Raw genomic sequence first — 19,756 nt, 5'->3', positions numbered from 1 at the left:
CAGGAGAGGTCTGCTGCGCCATGTGGGTATCTCCCTGGCCAGCCGGGATCAAACCCACGCTGCAGAGGCTGTGGACAGCTTCACAGTGCTGCGCTCAACCTGCTGCGCCACCAGGGAAGCCCTTGATAATATTTAAAAGTTAAATTTTAACTGCATACTTTGAAAGCATTATAATAGAAAGCATTTAAATTCCATTTGGCAGGTTATTTTGTAAGACCGATCATTTATACTTTCACTCAACTGTGCAAGTAATAGTAAATCTGATTGAAACCCTCCCATCCCTTGGCAAAATCCTTTAGTGCTCTCCATTGCCCCAGTTAAGGCAAAACTATTGTTAGTTCAGTTAAGAATAAAACTAAAACTTTAGAAAGTCTTCCTAGATCTGCCCCCTGCTATTTTTTCAGTCTTCATTTTCTCTATCTTTTTCCTGATTCTCCCATTCCTCCCCTCCTACACGCTCATGCACTTGGCTATAGTTACACTAAATGTCTTACAGGTCCTCAGTGTCCTGTTTTCTCACCTTTTAATCATCCTCTATTTTGCTCTTAGCCTCTCTGCACCTTTGCTTTTATCTTTGCTGCCATAGATAGCACCCTTTATATACTACATTAGATAATAATGCATTAGCTTATAAATGCTATTTTAATGTGTGTTCTCTCCAACTGGACCTGTGTACACTTGCTGAGAGAAGGTCTGTATCTGATTTGTTCATCCTTGTACACTGTTGCACATCCGGTAGCTGGCATAGTCTGTGGCCCATGGAATGTTAGTGGATTGCGTGCCACCCATGGGCCCGGGTTGGTGACTTTTTTTTTTTAAAGATTTATTTATTTATTTATACAAGCACTGGGCACAGTCAGAAGCATGGGAGAGTGAGACAATTCACCAGAGCCAGAGCGGGGAGCAGAGCAGGCAGGAGCGGGGAGCAGAGCAGGCAGAAGGACTGAAGTACACTGCTGAGGGGAGCAGCGGGTGGCAGGAGAGGTCTGCGCACCGTGCGGGACCCTCCTCCAGTGGCCAGGGAGCAGCCGGGGATCGAACCGGCGCTGCAGAGGCTGCAGGCAGCTTCGCAACCCAGCGCTCAACTGCTGTGCCACCGGGAGGCCCAGTTGCTGACATTTTGATAAAGCCAAAATACTTCGTTCCTAATGTCCTGCCACTTCCACCCCCAAATTCATTAAATTAAATTCTATTTTAATACCATGTAGTTTGAGTAAGTGACAAATGTTATAAGTGAAATCAAATAGGGATTTGGAATCGGGAGTACCATGTGGCCAAGGAGGGTTACCTTGAACTGTACCTAGAACAGAACTGGCATTTTGTGGGTGTTCAGTAATATTTGGTGATTTAATGAGACCCAATCAGTGATCATCTGGTGGAAGAGGATTCTAGGCAAAGGGAATAGCAACTGCAAAGGCTCTGAGATGGGAATAAACTTGACCCGTTGAAAAGGGCTAACATTAGGTCTCTGTGAATAGGGTCTAACGACTGAAGCAGAGGAGGTAAGTGATGAACTTATAAATATAAGAATGCACCTAATTATTTAAATATGTTAGTCAAAATAAGGAGCTTGGCTTTTAGTATAATGGTAGTAGGAAGCATGGAAGGGTTATGAGCGGACAAATATGATCTATGGCTTTAGGATGTCATTTTAGTTCCAACCATCATCAATTCTGTTTGGACTGTGACAGTAGACTCTCGTCCAGTTCTTAGGTCCCTTTTCTACAATGAAGCCTGAGTGATATTTTTATTACACAAATCTGATCAGGTCAGTCTGTGCTTAATACCCTTTAGTTAGCCCTTGGAAAACTCTACAATCCCTCATGTGGATTACCAGGTCTTGGATAATTTCATGTAAGCTAAGGACAGAGTCAGAGTTGATCTTTATGATCTATTAGTTTTTCATTTCCTTGAAAGAGTCTCAAGTTCTCAGATTCTGCCCATGATGCTACCCTTGTCTACTCTGTTCTTACATCATTCTTCAAACACGCTAATTTCTACTTCTTTTTCAGGCCTCACTCTCAAATCCTTAGCCACCCTCCACCCTCCAATCCTACACCCAGGCCAGGTTAGGTGTTTCTCTCTTCCAAAGTCCCATACTCTGGTTCGGTCACCTCTGCGGGAGCACCCCCAGTTGTAGCTTGCCTGCTAGCTAGTTAGCTCCATGAGGGCAGGACACTGGACCATGACCACTCATGGCTATGGGTACAGCTCCTCCCTGAGTGCCCACACATAGGGTGTGCTTATATTCTGAAGAAAAGGTGAATGAAGGACTTCTTTCCAGTCCCAAAGTTCTGCTTTAATATCCTTTTGTGTTTAGTTGCTTTCTCTTCTATTGAGATGAAGTTTAATGGATAATTTTGTTAAAGATGAGGTAATTGTTTTAAAAGGTAGTCAAGAGGAAAGATGACTCTTGAAACTTCTGTGAATAATTAGCAACCCTACCTTCAGAGCTCATTTAGCTCACCACTGATGGAGGCCATTATTCCCTGTTGTGAAAAACTGTGACTCACATTGCTCTGTTGAAAATTAGTTGAAGATGTTTGTTTGTTCGTTTTTGTTATCATGATGTTTCTGCTGGAACACTGTGACTGTTAATTGCATATCCTGTGAGTAAGCTTCACTTCCCGAGCAGGCAATGTAGAAGTCCTTTCTCTGAGTTAGTCACAAGATAATGATGTGCATTCACATTTCATTCTCAGTCTCTTAATCGCATGCTTCCACCTGATTGAAGTAGTACCATGTCTCAACAGTCAGCCACCTTTGAAAAATTAATGTTGTCCTCTTTATATTTTATTTGGTGATGAATATTTCCTGTTAGTTTCCAACAGACTGCATTTGACATTTCATACATGCCAAACCAAGGCAACTTCTAAGATTTCATTTACAGTTGAGTAATTCTGGTGAATAATGAGCCAGGAATTAACTGAAAGAACCATATCCTCACATAGAGAAGTCTCCTGAGACTTAAGAAACTAATCTAGCAGTTATTGTGTTTATTGTTGGCCTGTCTTGTCATAGGTTTGGTCTTTCAGGATACAAGAGAATCAGTTTTATCAAAAAAGGATATATTCAGTATGTATTTGACATTTTATGTAGCTACTGACAATACTGAAATTAATTATATTTCATAGTAACAAATTGGATCTTTTCATAGGATGTTCTATTTTTATATGATATGTTCCAAGGAATCTACTGAAGGAAATATAATTTTATTCAAATAGCTCCAACAAAATAAAATGTACCTCATTGAAAAACAGGACTTTAAAAACATGAGTGAAAGGGTAGAAAGTCATTTAATCTATAAGCTGTTAGGAATATTTCTTTTGTTAACTCTATTACTATTACTGCACTTGTGATCAAGAAAAGGGTTTTAATAGAAGAATTAACAGCACAGGATATTCACCCATCTTTGTTTTGAGATTTTCTTATTGTATTTTTTCTTCTTCTTTTTTTTAATTAAGATTTTCTTTATTTATTCATACAAGAGCTGGGATACAGGCCAGAAGTGCGGGGATGGGGGGAGGGTGAGAGGATTCACTGGAGATGGAGTGGGGAACAGAACAGGCAGATCCACTGAAGTACACTGCTGAGGGGAGCAGCAAGCAAGGCAGGAGAGGTCTGCTGTGCCATGTGGGTCAGCTCCCTGGCCGGGGATGGAACTCATGCTGCAGAGGCTGCAGACAGCTTCACAGGCTGCATCTTAACCCCTTGCGCCACCAGGGAGGCCCTGATATTCACCCATCTTTTGCTTAGTGTTACAGTTAATCATATCCATACATGTATGTTTGGAGCATCAAGGCATAAAAGAAACCATGTAAATATAGCTTGTTAGAGAATCCAAGAAATCTCAAAAATCGGTATTTTAGTTCAAACCTTTTTTTTTTTTTTACAGAATTGTGTAAAATCATTGTTAGTGGATGGATTTGGAGTTCACAGAGACTTGAGTTCAAGTCCTCATTTATTGACTTGTGACTAGGGCATATTATTTATTTTTTAAGAAGCAACTTTCTCACATATGAAATGGGGTAATTATGTTTATCCTTAAGTATTGTTATTCCGTGATACAATATATCATATGGCCTAGGGCATACTGCATTCTCAGTAAATGAAAATAGTAGCATTAATAATACTCATAAGAGATGTAATGTCCCAGAAAGGTAACTTAGTTGCCCAAGGTCACAGAAGCAGCTCATGGCACTTTGAGTGGTGGCCCAGTGCTACAAATCTTGCCTTGTTTATTATCAACCATGATCTTAAACAAGTGACTTTATTTTGTCTCTGTTTCATCAGTGTTAAAATAGCTAAAAGGTTATTTTTCTTTTCTCTCATGGTATAATGCATATCAAATGCACATCACATCAAATAAGAGCTTAATTAGAAATAATACCACAGGGCAATTTAGACTTTATTCTTCAGTTTTTTAAGTTTATGTAAGTGATATTTATAAAGAATGATTTAAAACTCAGCAAAGTCTTGGAGTAAAATGTATCAAGAAACTTGAATATAAGTGGGAAATTATTGGCATTGTGTAGCAAAGTGACTTTGAATGATTATTGGTGACTTACAAGAAGAATAGTATGATATAGTTTAAACAAAAAGGTACAAAATGCTGAGAGTGAACACTACCTATGTTATGAATTAATGTGGATCTGCTTCACTCTATTTCATCTTGTCTTACGGGAGCCTGCTTGTGAACTTAAAGGGAGATTAGAGGCTGCATTAAGGATTAGAAAAGAAAACAAACACAGAAAGTTGTAAATAATTGACATTCTACATATTTGATTCTCTATTTGATTGATGGTTGACCTACTACAAGCATGGCATGGCATAGTAGAAAAATTACTGAGCTCGGAAGCCAGTTATCTAAGTGAGTCCTGGTTTTGCCATTTACAAGTTGAGTATAAATCATTTGGCATCTGTAAGTTGGGCCAATAACAATGGGTTAACTCATGAGGTGAGGATCAAATGAGATATAAGAACTTCTTTTGTAAATTCTAAAATCGAATGTGTTGGTACTTTTAAATACTACCATATTATATTTTAGAAGAAAATTAAGCATAGTGTGTGAAAGTCTTTTTCCATATTATATTTTATTTACCTTTAAAATTTTTTCCCTTAAATTATCATGAAAAAGAGAAATGTTTTTGGGTGGGCCTGATTATTAAATGATATTACCCAGCTGTTTCTGAATTTAAAAGACCAAGCGAGGCAAAGTAGGTTTATAATGGCGCACAAGGGGTTTAGGTTATGTGTAAATAGTTTGATTTGTTTGAATTTGTAGTGTTTTTTTCAGGCATATTATAAAATCTTCTTTAGATGTCCTTGAAACGAAATATAGATTTCCATCCGTTTTTGTTGGACTAGGTAGTAGCCTGCTGTATATGTAAAGACACTTAATTTAGTATTACTTTTAACATTCTTTTCTACAACAAACGCTGTCCATCCACTTTACTAGCTGCTCTGGAAATATTTATAGAATCTGAACTCATAAAAGTAACAGTTGTAGTTTTAAGATGTCTTTTTGTGTGCAGTCTAAATAATTTCAATATAATTAAATTAATGAGCTTAGACGCTAACACAGAAGTCATTGCTTAAAAGTCTTATTAAGAAAAATTCTAATTTCCTTTAGCTAAGTCTCTAAGTATCTATAGCAAGGTTTTTTGTTTTATTCCTGGAGAATCAGAGAAATTGATGTGAGCATTGATCATGATCTCTTACCACACTTTTGGACAGTTTCTTTGTTTCTTTTCTTCTTCTTCCAAACTTTAAACCATTTAAAGCTACTGCCTTGTTTTTTATTTCTATCTGAACCACTGAGAATAGGGCTTAGCATGCAGATTACCTGATAATTTAAATTCAGTTATGTAATATTAGATATGGTTATAGTGATGACTGTAATAATCAATGAAAACAAGTGGAATATGTGAGCAGTGTTGTTAGTTCACTCAGACAAAATAGGTGATAGTAAAAACAGTTACTACTTAATGAAATATTTATCTCAGACTTAAAGTCGGTGCTGAAACGTTACCAGTCCATGATTCCTAATCAGCTTCAGACTTGAAAGATCTACCATACTAGGTAGAACTTTAAAGCTAAATTACTATCTTGGTATATCTAACTTAAAAAAAAAATCATTAACATGCATTCATTTTCAAATTGTTGCTAACTGAAAGTATTAGTGATGCTTTAAATGGAGGGAAATGTCTGTTGAAAGGGACAGAAGTCATCTTTGTTTCTTTATACTCAATTTTTAAAACATTACTACAAATGTGTATACTTGGCTACATGCAGAGATCTTCCGGAAGGAACACTGGAGTCATTTATAATTTGGACAGGGCATGTTGGATGAAACAGAGGGCCGTTGGAGATGTGAGCCCAGATGAGGCTCTGCATGATATAGTGCTTCGGCAGTTATCAACGGTTAATTGTGAAAGCTTCAGTAAGGGCCATCCTTCTAACCTAAGGCCCAAAGTGGGATACTTAAGGCTATGGTTACTTAGCCTAATTCCTGATTTTCATTTAATAGGAAGCCTACTCATTAGGAATTCTATTGAATAATCTTGGAATAGGGTTCTCGTTGCTTATTGCTTGTGTTTCTTAGATATTATCTCAAATTGATATGTTTATAATAACAGGTAAATAACTTTTTGATATGCATTTAATCTTGACTCATGTAACATTAATCTATTACTCTAGCAATACTGAATTTACTCTGAAATATTTTTAATGCAAAATCTCAAAAAAAATTGTTTTCCTGTGCTTCTCATAGCACAATATAACTTTTCTTTTTCCCCTCCTTCCCATTCTTCTACCCCCTCTCCTTCATTTTCAGGCTTGATTTTATCTTGTCCGTAATACCTCACTATTTTGTGCTGATCAAAATGGATTATTTTTGAATCCTAATATTTAGACTTCTCTAGTAGGAAAGACGACATCAGTGTTCAAAAAAGATATTTAAAATTTTATTTTGTTTTCAACCCTTTCCACGTTTCAGTAGGAATTTAGTCTAAGGCTTTTTTTTTAAATGGTTTTATTACAGTGACACTGCAGCCAAAGCTCTGTGGGAAGCCTTATTGAACACCAAGCACAAAGAGGCAGTGATGGAAGTCCGGAGACATCTAGTGGAAGCAGCAAGCAGGGAAAACCTGCCAATCAAGATGAGTATGGGTAAGCATATCTGCTTCACCTAGGACAGATGAGTGACTGCAATCCTTGAGGAAGTTTCTGTAGCCTCCTCTGAACTGTGAACCAACGTAGCAAGCGCAGTATCTAGGTGAAGTATCATAGTATTTGTAAACTACTGCAAGAGTAGGGAAGGAATATGTGCACTCTACCTTTGGGATTCAGCAGTTACCCCTTTTCTTAACATTCCGCTTTGGGAACTCTAATAGTCCTTGCTTACAAAGAGTAATACTTTTAGTTCCTTTAATTTATCTAGAGCTATCAAAATTGACCTGGATCACCTTCCCTTCATTCTATTTATTCCACTGCTATGTAGCCCCCCTTTATTTTATCCCTCCTCCCTCATTGTGGATGAAAGCTCTTTTATTGGTTTTGAATGAATGACTGAACCACCTTAACAACTGAGGACATAGAAATGTTATCTCTTCTCTACCAGAGTGTTACATACCACGTTTTTCTCATTTCTTTAGTTTTTCACATCCACCTTTGTCTTCACACCAAAAGAATCTGGCTGAAATGGAATTTAAGTTTTAAATGACTTTTGATTAGGAAGTTAGACAACCACAGAACTAATGTTTTGATTTTAGAAAGAATTTTAATCTCTACTGTTTTAAAAATAAAATTAATATAGAAATATTTAATTATAGATATTCAATCTGGTTAATAGGTAGAATTTATTTTTAGAAACTTGCAGAAGTTTATTTCACCATTTGAAAAATAAGGTTGTTCTCATAATCTGCTTTTAGCTGTCCAATAAATATTAGTACATTTTACTGGATGGGATAATCTTTCTTTGCTGAGGTTCCTATCCTTAGTTCTTGACTTTGTATGAATACAAAAATCAAACCACCAAGTAAAAATAGGAGAACAAAATTTTGGAAGCAAAAGAATATGGAAGGAGAAATTTCATAATTTGGAAAAAAAATTATGACTTTTAGTATGTTACAGGACTACATATGAGGACTTTAAGGTACGCAAGGATGATAAGAAAAGTAAAAATAACTAATATTTATTGAGTACTTGCCATCTATTAGTTCTTTTTTAAACTCTTTACATGTGTTATTTTATTTAATTTCATAGTAATTTTATGGGATACTGTTAGTATCCCATTTTTCAGACAGAGAAACTGAAATAGAAAAAAATTAAGTTATCCATGGCCATTCATCTGGTAAGGGTAGAACTGGAATTCAAATCTAGACATTCTGATGTGAGAGAATACGGTATTTTTTTTTTTTTTTAAGATTTATTTATTTAGACAGACAGACACTGGGTACAGTTAGAAGCGCGGGAGGGTGAGAGGATTCACCAGAGCCAGAGCGGAGAGCAGAACAGGCAAACTGATGAAACACACTGTTGAGGGGAGCAGCGGGCGGCAGGAGCGCTGCAGAGGCCGCGAGCAGCTTCGCAACCCAGCGCTCAACCGCTGCGCCACCGGGGAGGCCCAAGAGAATACGGTATTTTTAAAATAACTAATTCCATACAAGCAAATGCCTGAAGCCCTCTGAGTTATTTTGGGACTAGATATAAAGTTGTTACTTTGAGATCTTCTTGACATTTGACTGTTAATTCTAGTATCCTTCTGTCTTCCTTTTTTACTTTCCTTCTTTCTTTTCCATTCTTTCTTCTTCCCCTCCATCATTCCCTTTCCTTCTTTCCACAGTCCTAGGTGTAACATTAATAAGTATGATCACCTTACAGATTTTATTTTATTTTTTTTGTAATTATTTTTAAACTCCAGGCATACTGCCAAGTTAAAAGAACTCTATGGTAAAGACCTATTCCCACAACTGAGATTCTGTCATTAATACTTTATTATATTTCTGGCTTTATCTCATGTCTGTCCATCTATATATTCCTCCAGCTATCAAAGTAAATTATAGACAGCTGTACATTTCATCATTAATTAGAGTTCAAGATTTGTTAATCATTTTTGTAATAGACAAATGTTACAGTTTATATAATATATCATAATATATCAAATATAACATATACTAGATAATATAGAACCTTTTGCCTACCCTCAAATATGGTAGCTCTTCTACTTCTAATACCAAAGCCTTGTGGTGCTTGCTAGCTTTCATTTTAGGTCTATGTTTCATTATTGTAATCAGCAGTTTATTTAGATCCCAGAGTTCCATATCAACAACTGTGTTGAAACAAGATCTAATTTATGGGCCTTCCCTGTGGCGCAGCGGGTTGAGCGCAGTCCTGTGAAGCTCGGGTTCGATTCCCTGCTGGCCAGGGAGATTCCCACATGGCGAGGCAGACCTCCCCTGCTGCTCCCCTCAGCAGTGTACTTGGGCCTTCTGCCTGTTCTGCTCCCTGTTCTGTCTCTGGTGAATTCTCTTACCCTCCCGTGCCTCTGGCCTATACCCTAGTGCTTGTATAAATAAATAAATCATTTTTTAAAAAAAATGTAAAACACAAAATTTCATGAAAAAAAAAACTAACTTATATTTTGAATCAAGGAAAGTAGGAAGGCACAAAAAATAGTCCTAGTGTGAAGTTAATTTATATTGAGTTTCAGTGATATAACCTTAGGATGCTATCACAGAGCATAAATCAATTTTTATGTTCACTGAAGGATTCTTGAAAGATTGACACATTTTCCTAAAGGGCTGTATCCTTTTGAAAAAAAATAAAGAACTGTAGCCAGGGCCAAAAAAGGTGGTAACTCCATAAGGAGTTCAATTTTGAATATTTGAATTTTGTGTCAGCCAAATTTTTTTTTTATACATAGTATTGATTTTTATTTATTTTTTAAAGATTTATTTATTTATTTATACAAGCACTGGGTACAGTCAGAGGCGCGGGAGGGTGAGAGAATTCACCAGAGCCAGAGCGGAGAGTAGAACAGGCAGAGTGAAGAAGTACACTGCTGAGGGGAGCAGCAGAGGCTGTGAGCAGCTTCGCAACCCAGCGCTCAACTGCTGCACCACCAGGGAGGCCCAGCCAAATATCTTTTTAGATAAAATGTTTTGCTTTATTCCCAAACTCTAGGCACGGTGGAGAGTGAGGAGAGGAAAAAAGAGAAGGAAAGAAATAGACAATGTTTTGCAAACTTTTGTTGTAAGAAGGACCAAAAGGATTGGCTTGAGTCACACTCTGTCCATATGCCAACCATAATTTAGTAAAAGATAACTAGTGTGACTACTTATTTCTGCTCCATATCACTAGTCAGAATTTCTGGTGTGTCTCATCTACAAATAGATACATAACCATGAATGGCATGGAAAAGATTTAAAACATAATAAACGCTGGTACTTGAAAACTGCTTATCATAGAGCTTATCATAAAAGAAAATCATGCCTGGAATGCTTTATCTAGCCAATACTTAGAATGATGAAATGTACTTTAAATTATACAGTGTTCCCTCAACCCTTGAAATATAAATTTTTCTGACTAGCAGAGATTTATAGTATATATTAATGAGAGATTTTAGTTCTACATTAATGATCCCTTTGTATTTAAATTCACTGAGCAGGATCCTGTGATTGAAACCTTGAATACTTATACTAATAAATATAAAACCTCTTAGTACAGGTAAGTTCACTTTAAAACACCAAGCACCAAAAGAAATAAACATCATTCTCTTAAAGGAAAAATGTTTAATAGCTAAAATAAAGAAAAAAAATCATTGTATCATTTCACATATAAACACAGGCCCTCTTTCAGAGTGTTTGTTATTAAGTTGTGCGTTAACTAAATAAATAGATGTGTTCCAGAAGTGATTTTTGAAGCATTGTAAACTGAATTGTATTTTTCCTACTGACTTTCATAATGTAAAATGTATTCCAAAAGTAAAAAACAAAGAGACGCCAATAAAACCATTTGTTTGGATTCAAAATGTCCACTCACAGAAAAAATGAATAGAAGATCCCCTTCTCAGTGTCGACATTGTACAGAGAATCTGCTTCTTTCCAAAACCACTGTGAATGGGGGATCTTCACCATTTTGTCCTATTCCTCTCTGCAGAATGAACATATTCCCCAGTTTTACGGGTGGCAGAAAAGACACTAGTATCAGAACTGAAGTAAAACAGATCTCTTTATGACACTGTACTTTCATTTGCTGCCAGATTTCTTGAATGAGTGTTTTATACTTCACACCTGTTTTTTATTTTCTTGCTCGTTAATTTAGTTCATTTTGGCCTCTGACACATTTTTACTGAAAAGTTTCCCAGACCATTAAATATAAGGACATTTTTTCAGTCCTCATTCTTGACTTCTTTGCAGCATTTTCTACTACATGATTGCCACTTTCTTGTACATCTAAGTTTTCTGTGACCGTAAGCTCTCCTGTTGTCATGGAGCACAAATATAGTATCTTTGGATGCAAATCACAGTTCTGCCACAGAAACTCCCATTTCTTTATCCATAAAAATGGGGAAACCATTTCCTGGAAGTCTGAAAGAGAGAGCACACTATGAGCAGAGTGAAGGTTTTGACTGTTGAGCAAACTGTGACTGGTGTGCTGTGGTCATATTCCGTCGGCAGGAAAGTCTGCATAGGAAACCAAGTCGCAAGAAGGATATTTGATGAGAGTGAAATGAAAGCAAACAAATCCAATTAGAAGGACATTTCCCCCCTTTCCCTGGGAAAGCTGCAATTCATTCTTTCCATTTTCTTGTTTTTTTCTCTTTTCCAAACTAAACGTGATTTGTACTTTCAGTCATTTGTGTAAAGACAAACCCTTCCCACCTTACCATCATGATTTTCTCTATCTCCAAGTTGCTGACAGATTCCCTGTTTGTTAATGTACCTCCCAAATGTGATGTCTGGATCTGAACAAGGATGTTCCCTTGTACTGTGCCTCTTGGTGGACACTTCTCTTAATGAAGATCCTGATGAGATTAGTGAATTTTGCTTTCACCAGTGCCACATCTAATATCATTTACTGCTTGTACACTTAGCAATAATGACTATTTTTTGTTGTTGTTACTATTTTTTTCCCCACCACCATCCCTCATATCTGCTTGTCTCTTCTACTTCCCCTCCCTTTTAACCTCAGAGCCCTCATGGTGTTTATTGATGTGTACTGGTTTTTGAAAGTGTTTTATGTAACCAAATTGCCTGCTTTGTAAATGTTCATATCTGTTTTAATTGTTTTTGGGAATCTGAATTTCTAATGTCCCTTTTCAAGCATTTACCCTCTGGCTCTATGTTTTTTGCTTGAATTTTCTGTGACTTCTTTTACCCCATTCTCCTCTTTCTTTCCTTCTGCTTCCCTATTTTCCTTTTACTAATTTTTATGTTTTCTTAGTATAACACTTCCTCAACATAAGCATATGGGCTAAAAGTTTAGAAACCCCGAGAGAACGATGTGAGAAAACGCATGGCTGCAGGATGGGCGTTTCTCTGCTTAGAGACCACCCTAAGAGCAGAAATTCCATTCCAAGTCAGAGTGGACCCACCAACCAGATGGTCCTTCCCCAGGACACTACCCTCTGGAAACTGCCACCTGGATAGCAGGGGTGATTTGTTTTCCTCCCTCCTCTCTGCTGGGTTTGTAAGCATTGATGCGGTGTTGAAGTAGGCCGCAGGAAGACTACATTGCCAAATAAAGCCAAACCATAAATGTTTCTAGTGGTTTTATATTTTGCTGTTTGGCATAGCTTTCAGGGAGAGCTGTTTATTTTCTATTTGTGACCCCTGATCCTGTGGCAGTTATACTTTATCCCATACTACCCTCAAAACATATCTTGCAAAAGATTTCTGAATTTGAATGAATTTGATTCATATAATTAAAATATTCTTTTCACATTAGTTTCTTATTTTAGTTTTATAACACTATAGAGCTCAATATTTTGTGTAACAAGAAACATATACTCTTTAAAGGATATTCCAGAAAGCCTTCTTCAGTATTTATGGTGTTATAAAAATGGCATCAATTCCCAGCTGGCCTTTATCTGAGTTACACTATACAGATGGCTGTATAAACTGCCCATCAAATCTTGATGGGAGAAGATTTACAATTTCTTCCTTCTTCCCCTTTTAATAACTTGTTTCAAATGTCTGACAGTCATCACGATCATAAAAATTTTTTCTTATGTCTGACTTAAATCTCTCCACCTGCATGTTAGCCATACTTCTTTGCCTTTTGACCTCAATAGAGGTGGGAAATAGGCAGTTATTATTACTCTTCTGTTTTCTTATCCATTGAAAGACAACGCTTCACCCATTGTACAAGTCCGTGACAGTAATAAACTCAGATTTCGAAGAGAAAAGTATACATCTGTTCATTCTGTATGAAACAGCCGTTTTTTAATTTCAGAACCACAAGGATATTTTAAGAGTAAACTAGCACGTGCTTCTAGAAAACTCAAATCATAGGGTACGTAAAATAAAGCATGAGTGCACACCTCTATCCTGTTCTTCTTTATTCTTAAGTTAGTCAGTCTCTTTCCAAATATTTTTCTATGTAATTAGGTAAGAAAGTAAATAAATAAGTAAACAAATAATGAGAAAAATAAAAGGTACATACTAACTTTTAAAGTTATAAGCAATTATATTAATTTTTTTTAATTGAGGTCACATTGGTTTAGAACACTCTTTGTGATTCAGAGGTATACACCTCTTCAGATGTATGTTACCACACTATACCCACCACCAAGGCACTCATAGTCCTCTATGATAGTCTTTGTACCTCCTTCTCCCTTTGCTCCCCACCTCTGTCATCCCCCTGTGGTAATCTCAATTTTACAGTCAGTGTTTTAGGGTTTGTTTTGATTTAGCTTTGTTTCTTTATATTACTCATATGAGTGGAACCATCTGGTATTTGTCTTTCTCCTGACTTATTTCACTTAGCATATCCCCTCCAGTTTCATACAGGCTGTCACAAAAGACAAGGGTTTATCTTTTTTATGATTGAGTAGTATTTCTTTGTGTATATATACCACATCTTATTAATCTAAGACTGTCACTGGGCATTTAGTTTGTTTCCATAACATGGCTATTATAAATAGTGCTGCAATGAACATAGGAGCCTATAGGCCTTCAAATTAGTGGTTTTTTGTATTCTTCCAGTAGATAATGAGGAGAGGAATTGCTAGATCATATGGTAAATTTATTTTTAATCTTTTGAGAAACTTCCATACTGTTTTCTACGTGGACTGGACCAGCCTACATTCCTACCTATAGTGTAGTAGGGTTCCTATTTCTCCACATACTTGCCAGCACTTGTTTATGGATTTTTTTGGATATAGGCCATTTTCACAGGTGTGAGGTGGTATCTCATTGTGATTTTGATTTGTAGGTTTGTATTTCCCTAATGATAAATGATGATGAACATTTTTTCATATGTCTGTAGGCCATCTGCATGTCTTCTTTTTGGAGAAGTGCCTGTTTAGTTCTTGTGCCCACTTCTTGATTGGGTTATTTTCCTTTTGTTGAGTTGTATAAGGTCTTTGTAGATCTTCAATCCCTTATCAGATATATGGTGTGCAAAACACACTGAAAATTGGGGAGAATTAACAGGAAGTACTTCCAAGGCAGGGTACATGGCCAAAATGAGCCAAGAGGAAGCACTAGAGATGCGTGAGTGCTATATATAGTGTTCACTTCTTGTGATTTGCAGTCTTCAGCTATGTTCATAAACGTTGTGCTCTGCTGATGTTGTTTGGTGGCACAAAATATCAGAATAATGAGAAAAAATAAATGAACACATGGCTTTTATATAATTCTGAAATTATTGCTATTTCCCAATTACGTGTGAGCTACTATTCCAGAGTTTTAGCAGAACATATTACAATATATTTTGCCTTTAATATAGTAGAAAAATGATTGAAAAGGAGACAATTGAAATGCTGATATTTGATCTCTGGGAGTGCAAGATTTAAAACATAAATTTCCTTTTCAGATTTCACTCACTGAGCTTTTTTTCATGGTTTTGGGTATATAATGGATAAAAAACATGCAATGACTATTATTTCTTTTATCAAGAGGATTTAAAAAGTTAGCTAAATATATTGTTTTAGACATAATTTCTGATGGTGGTTACTTCTACTATTGAGGCATAATTTGGAGATTAAGTAAAACTTGGTTAAAGTTTATATAATTTGTAAAAAATGGTAAGTCAATTAAAAACAAATAAAATCAAACCTGGCCAGATAAAGTACTCTTTATTTTCAGAATATCAAGAAAAAAATCATATATGTGTAGATATGTTAAAAATAATAAGCCAGAAAACTGGTTGAGAAAGTTATAATTTATCAAGTGACTATGGTAAATGGAAAAATAAGCTCCATAATGTATTTGAATTCAACATTACAAGAATATTAAATATCAAATCCTTTTAAATCTGTCCCCTTTTCTCTAGGAGATAATTGTATTTTAATGAATTTTAAAATATACATGGAATTGATGATTGATAGTTTTATTTTTCTTTTAATTAAATTGAAATCATAAGTTTGTTTCTCTCCTTAAAAACTTCATAAAGAGTGCCTCCCTGGTGGCACCAGGGGTTAAGTCTCAGCATTGTCAAACCAGACACTGTAATAATCTGTCGCCAGACACTGCAACATGAGTTCGATCCCCGAACAGGGAGCCAACCCACGTGGTGCAGCAGACCTCTCCTGTCTTGCCTGCTGCTCCCCTCAGCAGTGTATTTCAGTAGATCTGCCTCTTCTGCTCCCCACTCTTTCTCTGGTGAATCCTCTTACCCTCCCACCCCCACACCTCAGGCCTATATACCAGTTCTTGTATGTATAAATAAAAATAAACCTTAAATAAAAAAAACTCCATAAACAAAAAAAAAGTCTAACAATTGTTTTCACTGGAAAACCATTTTAACATTTGAAATTGTCACTTTTCAAAAAGTTGCTATATATTATGCAGGTATGATATGAAATACCTCTTGTTTTATGCCTTTAAAAATGTGTTGCAAAGATTTCTAGGCTGACATTTAAATATCACTGTGTAAATCTGCTAGACAAGTTTGTTTTTTTTAAATGTGAGTTATGAATAAATGTTCTATTACTTTTCCACACCTGGTTCTAGCTGCCTGCTGTTTTAGTTGATATAAACTGATACACTTTCTCAAGTCATCAATTGTCACCATTGCAGTTTTGGTAGTGAAGTAGTTGATTTCCACTTGTTTTATGTAAGGTTGTAATAAAGTTTAAAATTTTGAAAATCTCATTAGCCTGTGTTTTAAAGTATCTGTGTGAAGTACTCTTTTACTGAATTCTAATTGGCATGTTATAGATCTTTGAATCGAAGGTAGTCTTATTTTTAACTTAAACATATGATTATTACTGTAGAAATATAAACAGATCCTCTAATAACTTTCTCTGATGATTTCCATTATTTGCAGTCTTTCTAAAAGTCTTCTAAATGGCTTTCAAAAAGCCATTTCTAATATTAGGAATGGCTTCTGTGTATATTGAGCCTGTTTAACCCCTCCTCCTTCAGTTAAGATAAGGTTAGAGAGGTAGATGGTGTATCATACAGAAGATTTGAAGGCATTTTGTATTTTTCCTTAGCAGTACTCATCACAAGTATAATTAGGTTATTAGTTGTATAGTTGTTTAATGAAAATCTCTTGTGATGTACTAAATACTCTGTATCCAGGAACCACGCTAGCATCACTTGCAGTACAATGCATAAATAAATGGAAGCCCTAGTGATCTTATATTTGAAATTATGTAAAAATTTGTTTTCATATATCTAAGGTTAAAAATAATTGATGCCAAATGATGTCATCATGTAAAAAAATGTTTTTTTTTTTTTTTTTTTATAGAGGCATGCTTATTTATTTATTTGTTTGCTTGTTTGTTTGTTTTGTTTGTTTATACATGCACTGGGTACAGTCAGAAGCGCGGGAGGGTTGAGAGATTTCCAGAGCCAGAGCGGGGAGCAAGCAGGCAGAAGGACCGAAGTACACTGCTGAGGGGAGCAGCGGGCGGCAGGAGAGGTCTGCGCGCCATGCGGGACTCCTCCGGTGGCCGGGAAGCAGCTGGGGATCGAACCGGCGCCGCAGAGGCCGCGGGCAGCTTCGCAAGCCCAGCACTCAACCGCTGCGCAACCGGGGAGGCCCAAAAAAATGTTAATTATTTGCACAAAAGTTCCCCCAACCTCTAGGAGAAAGTGACATGTAAGAGGCTGAATGAATTAGGAGAGCATCAAGGTGTCATTTGTGTTATTTCTTGGTCATGAGGACAGAGATTTTCATCTGGTTTGCTCATAGGTTTATTCCTAGCAGCAAGAATAGTGCCTGGCACAGAAATACATGCTGATATGCAAGGCTTTCATGCTGTGATGGTGACAAACAACCTAACATCCATCAATAGCAGATTGATACATCTTTACAATGGAAAACTTTAATTAAATAAACCAAGTATTTATATATTAATATGCCTAGATTTGATAAGTGATGTTGAATAAAGAAATGAATTTTACAATGTGTTAAAATGTCAGTTTTAAAAACATAAATTGTTATGACATTGTTTCAAAAAACACAAACCTGTAATAAAAGTTTCAAAACCTGAAAAGAAGAAATATTTGTTGAGACAATGAATTATTGAAGGAAATGCCACTCACAACTCAATAGTAAGAAAATAAGCAGTTTAATAAAAATGGTTGAGAGATTTTGGTTTTTAAATTTTGTATCATCTCTAGTCTTTTATGAGTTAGGCTTTCTCATTCTGGATGTAGGTGACCAGTCTAGTAAAGGGGCTCTGTCATCTATCTAATCTCAAAGAACGCTCCTTACTTTTTTGTCCCATGTAACGTTCAGTTTATATCCTCATGAATATTATCATGAACCCATTAATATCAGTGATTTTAGCTATAGTCATAACAATTTCGCCTCTTCTTTTCTGTACAGGTACATACAAGTAGAAATCTTGTCTTATGGACTGTTACTTGCTATGTCGTATGTCTGGGAGAAGTACTCCATGTTGAGCTGAACAAATACTAATCTGTGTGACTTTATTTAAGACCTTATTTATGGGATATTGTAAAATTATAAAATGAATTCTACGAGCAATATGACTGGTCAGATCACTTAACATCTGTTTCTTTACTTACAAAAAGTTTATAGTTTCAACATTCTTCTTGTTGTTACCATGTTGTAATAATCATAATAGCTTAGGAAAGCTCGCAGTCACTCTGAAGTTTGCTACCAAAAGTACTAATAATGGCATTCTTAACTATTTTAACTCCCAGAGGGTGGTACACTGATCAATTACTGTGTTCCTTTAGGGAGAGTCACTCCGGGGCAACTCACATCCTATATCCAACTTTTCAAGAACAATCTCAAAGCTCTAGTGAATCATTGTGGGCTCCTACAGCTTGGGTTGGCCACAGTTCAAACCCTGAAACACCCACAGACTGCCAAGTGGGACAACTTCCTGGCTTTTGAAAGGCTCCTTCTTCAGGTATGTTGCTCTGGGAGTTTCTTGGGATATTAATAATTAAAATTTTCACTTCCAGGGAAAAGCATTGCTGTTTATTACAATCTTAGTAATATTGTTGACATGTGCCCTATATCATATCCTCAAAATGCTCCCAAATTAAAATTCTAATCAAAATTTTCCCAACCTAATTTTTGTGACAGTGACATCTTTGACTTCTCATTCAGTCCTCAAAATGTTTTTTGAGCACTTGGCCTTTGGAAACCCTTTTTCAATTTTATGTTATTTGGACCTTTCTTGATCTTCATGAGATCTTTATTCAATCCTTGTTACTTTTCCTGTAGAATATTGCTACTACTTACATTTCTTCTGACACTAACTGGCCTCTAATCCTCAAGTAATTTAGCATGTGACTTAAAATGATACTCAGTGAAAGATGAAGGGAGACAAGCATCATTTGTGATTTTTATGAAGAAATTTGCATGAGAGAGAGGACCTTTTCATGATAGATGAAATATTTTAATGGGAAATTTTTTAAAAGATATATTTTTTTAAAATTATAAAGTATTTCAAATTTATATAAAATAACAAATGTCTATATTCTCTTCACATAGACTCAATATAATTTATCAGTTTTTATATTTATTTTATATCCATTTTCATCAAGGGAATAAAACTCAAAATAAAGTGGAAGCATCTCTGATACAATACCCTTTCTTACTCTGATTCTCCTTTTTCCGTTTCCCAGAGGTAATCACAAAATCAGTTACTTGTTTCTACATTTTTATTAAATGTTTTTTTATAATACAGAATATTGTGCTGTGGGTTTTACTTTTATGTAAGCAACATCACACTATAAATATCCCTAGTCAGGACCTCCCTGATGGCACAGGGGTTAAAGACACTGCCATCAATCTATTGCCAGCCACTGCAGCATGAGTTCTATCCCTGGCCTGCCAGAGTGAAACTCACATGGCGCAGCAGACCTCTCCTGCCTCGCCCACTGCTCCCTTCAGCAGTGTATTTCAGTAGAGCTGCCTGTTCTGCTCTCCACTCTCTCTGTTGAATTCTCTCACCACCCTGCATCTCTGGCTTATACCCCCGTTGTTGTATGCATAAATAAATAAATCTTTAAAAATAAATAAATAAATAAATATCCCTAGACAATTTGCTTTTTGTGGCAACATTCTATTTTTAATATACTCCAAGTTGATGTGT

At 36.1% G+C, this 19,756-nt stretch overlaps 1 protein-coding gene across 1 annotated transcript in view; it reads left to right on the top strand.

Annotated features, from left to right (window-relative positions):
* Positions 1 to 19,756, top strand: part of SCFD2 (sec1 family domain containing 2) — a 321,898-nt gene that overhangs the window by 18,020 nt on the left and 284,122 nt on the right. Inside the window, exons 3-4 of the mRNA XM_054688396.1 lie at positions 7,043 to 7,170; positions 18,387 to 18,562. Coding sequence (XP_054544371.1) covers positions 7,043 to 7,170; positions 18,387 to 18,562 — 304 coding nt within the window. The remainder of the gene's footprint in view (positions 1 to 7,042; positions 7,171 to 18,386; positions 18,563 to 19,756) is intronic.

This window comes from Talpa occidentalis, unplaced genomic scaffold (assembly GCF_014898055.3).
Source record: "Talpa occidentalis isolate TD23 unplaced genomic scaffold, MPIMG_talOcc4v2.1 talOcc4.6, whole genome shotgun sequence".
NCBI classification, from domain to species: domain Eukaryota; kingdom Metazoa; phylum Chordata; class Mammalia; order Eulipotyphla; family Talpidae; genus Talpa; species Talpa occidentalis.
The sequence above is the reverse complement of the archived record's forward strand: the minus strand, read 5'-3'. Positions and strand labels throughout refer to the sequence as shown.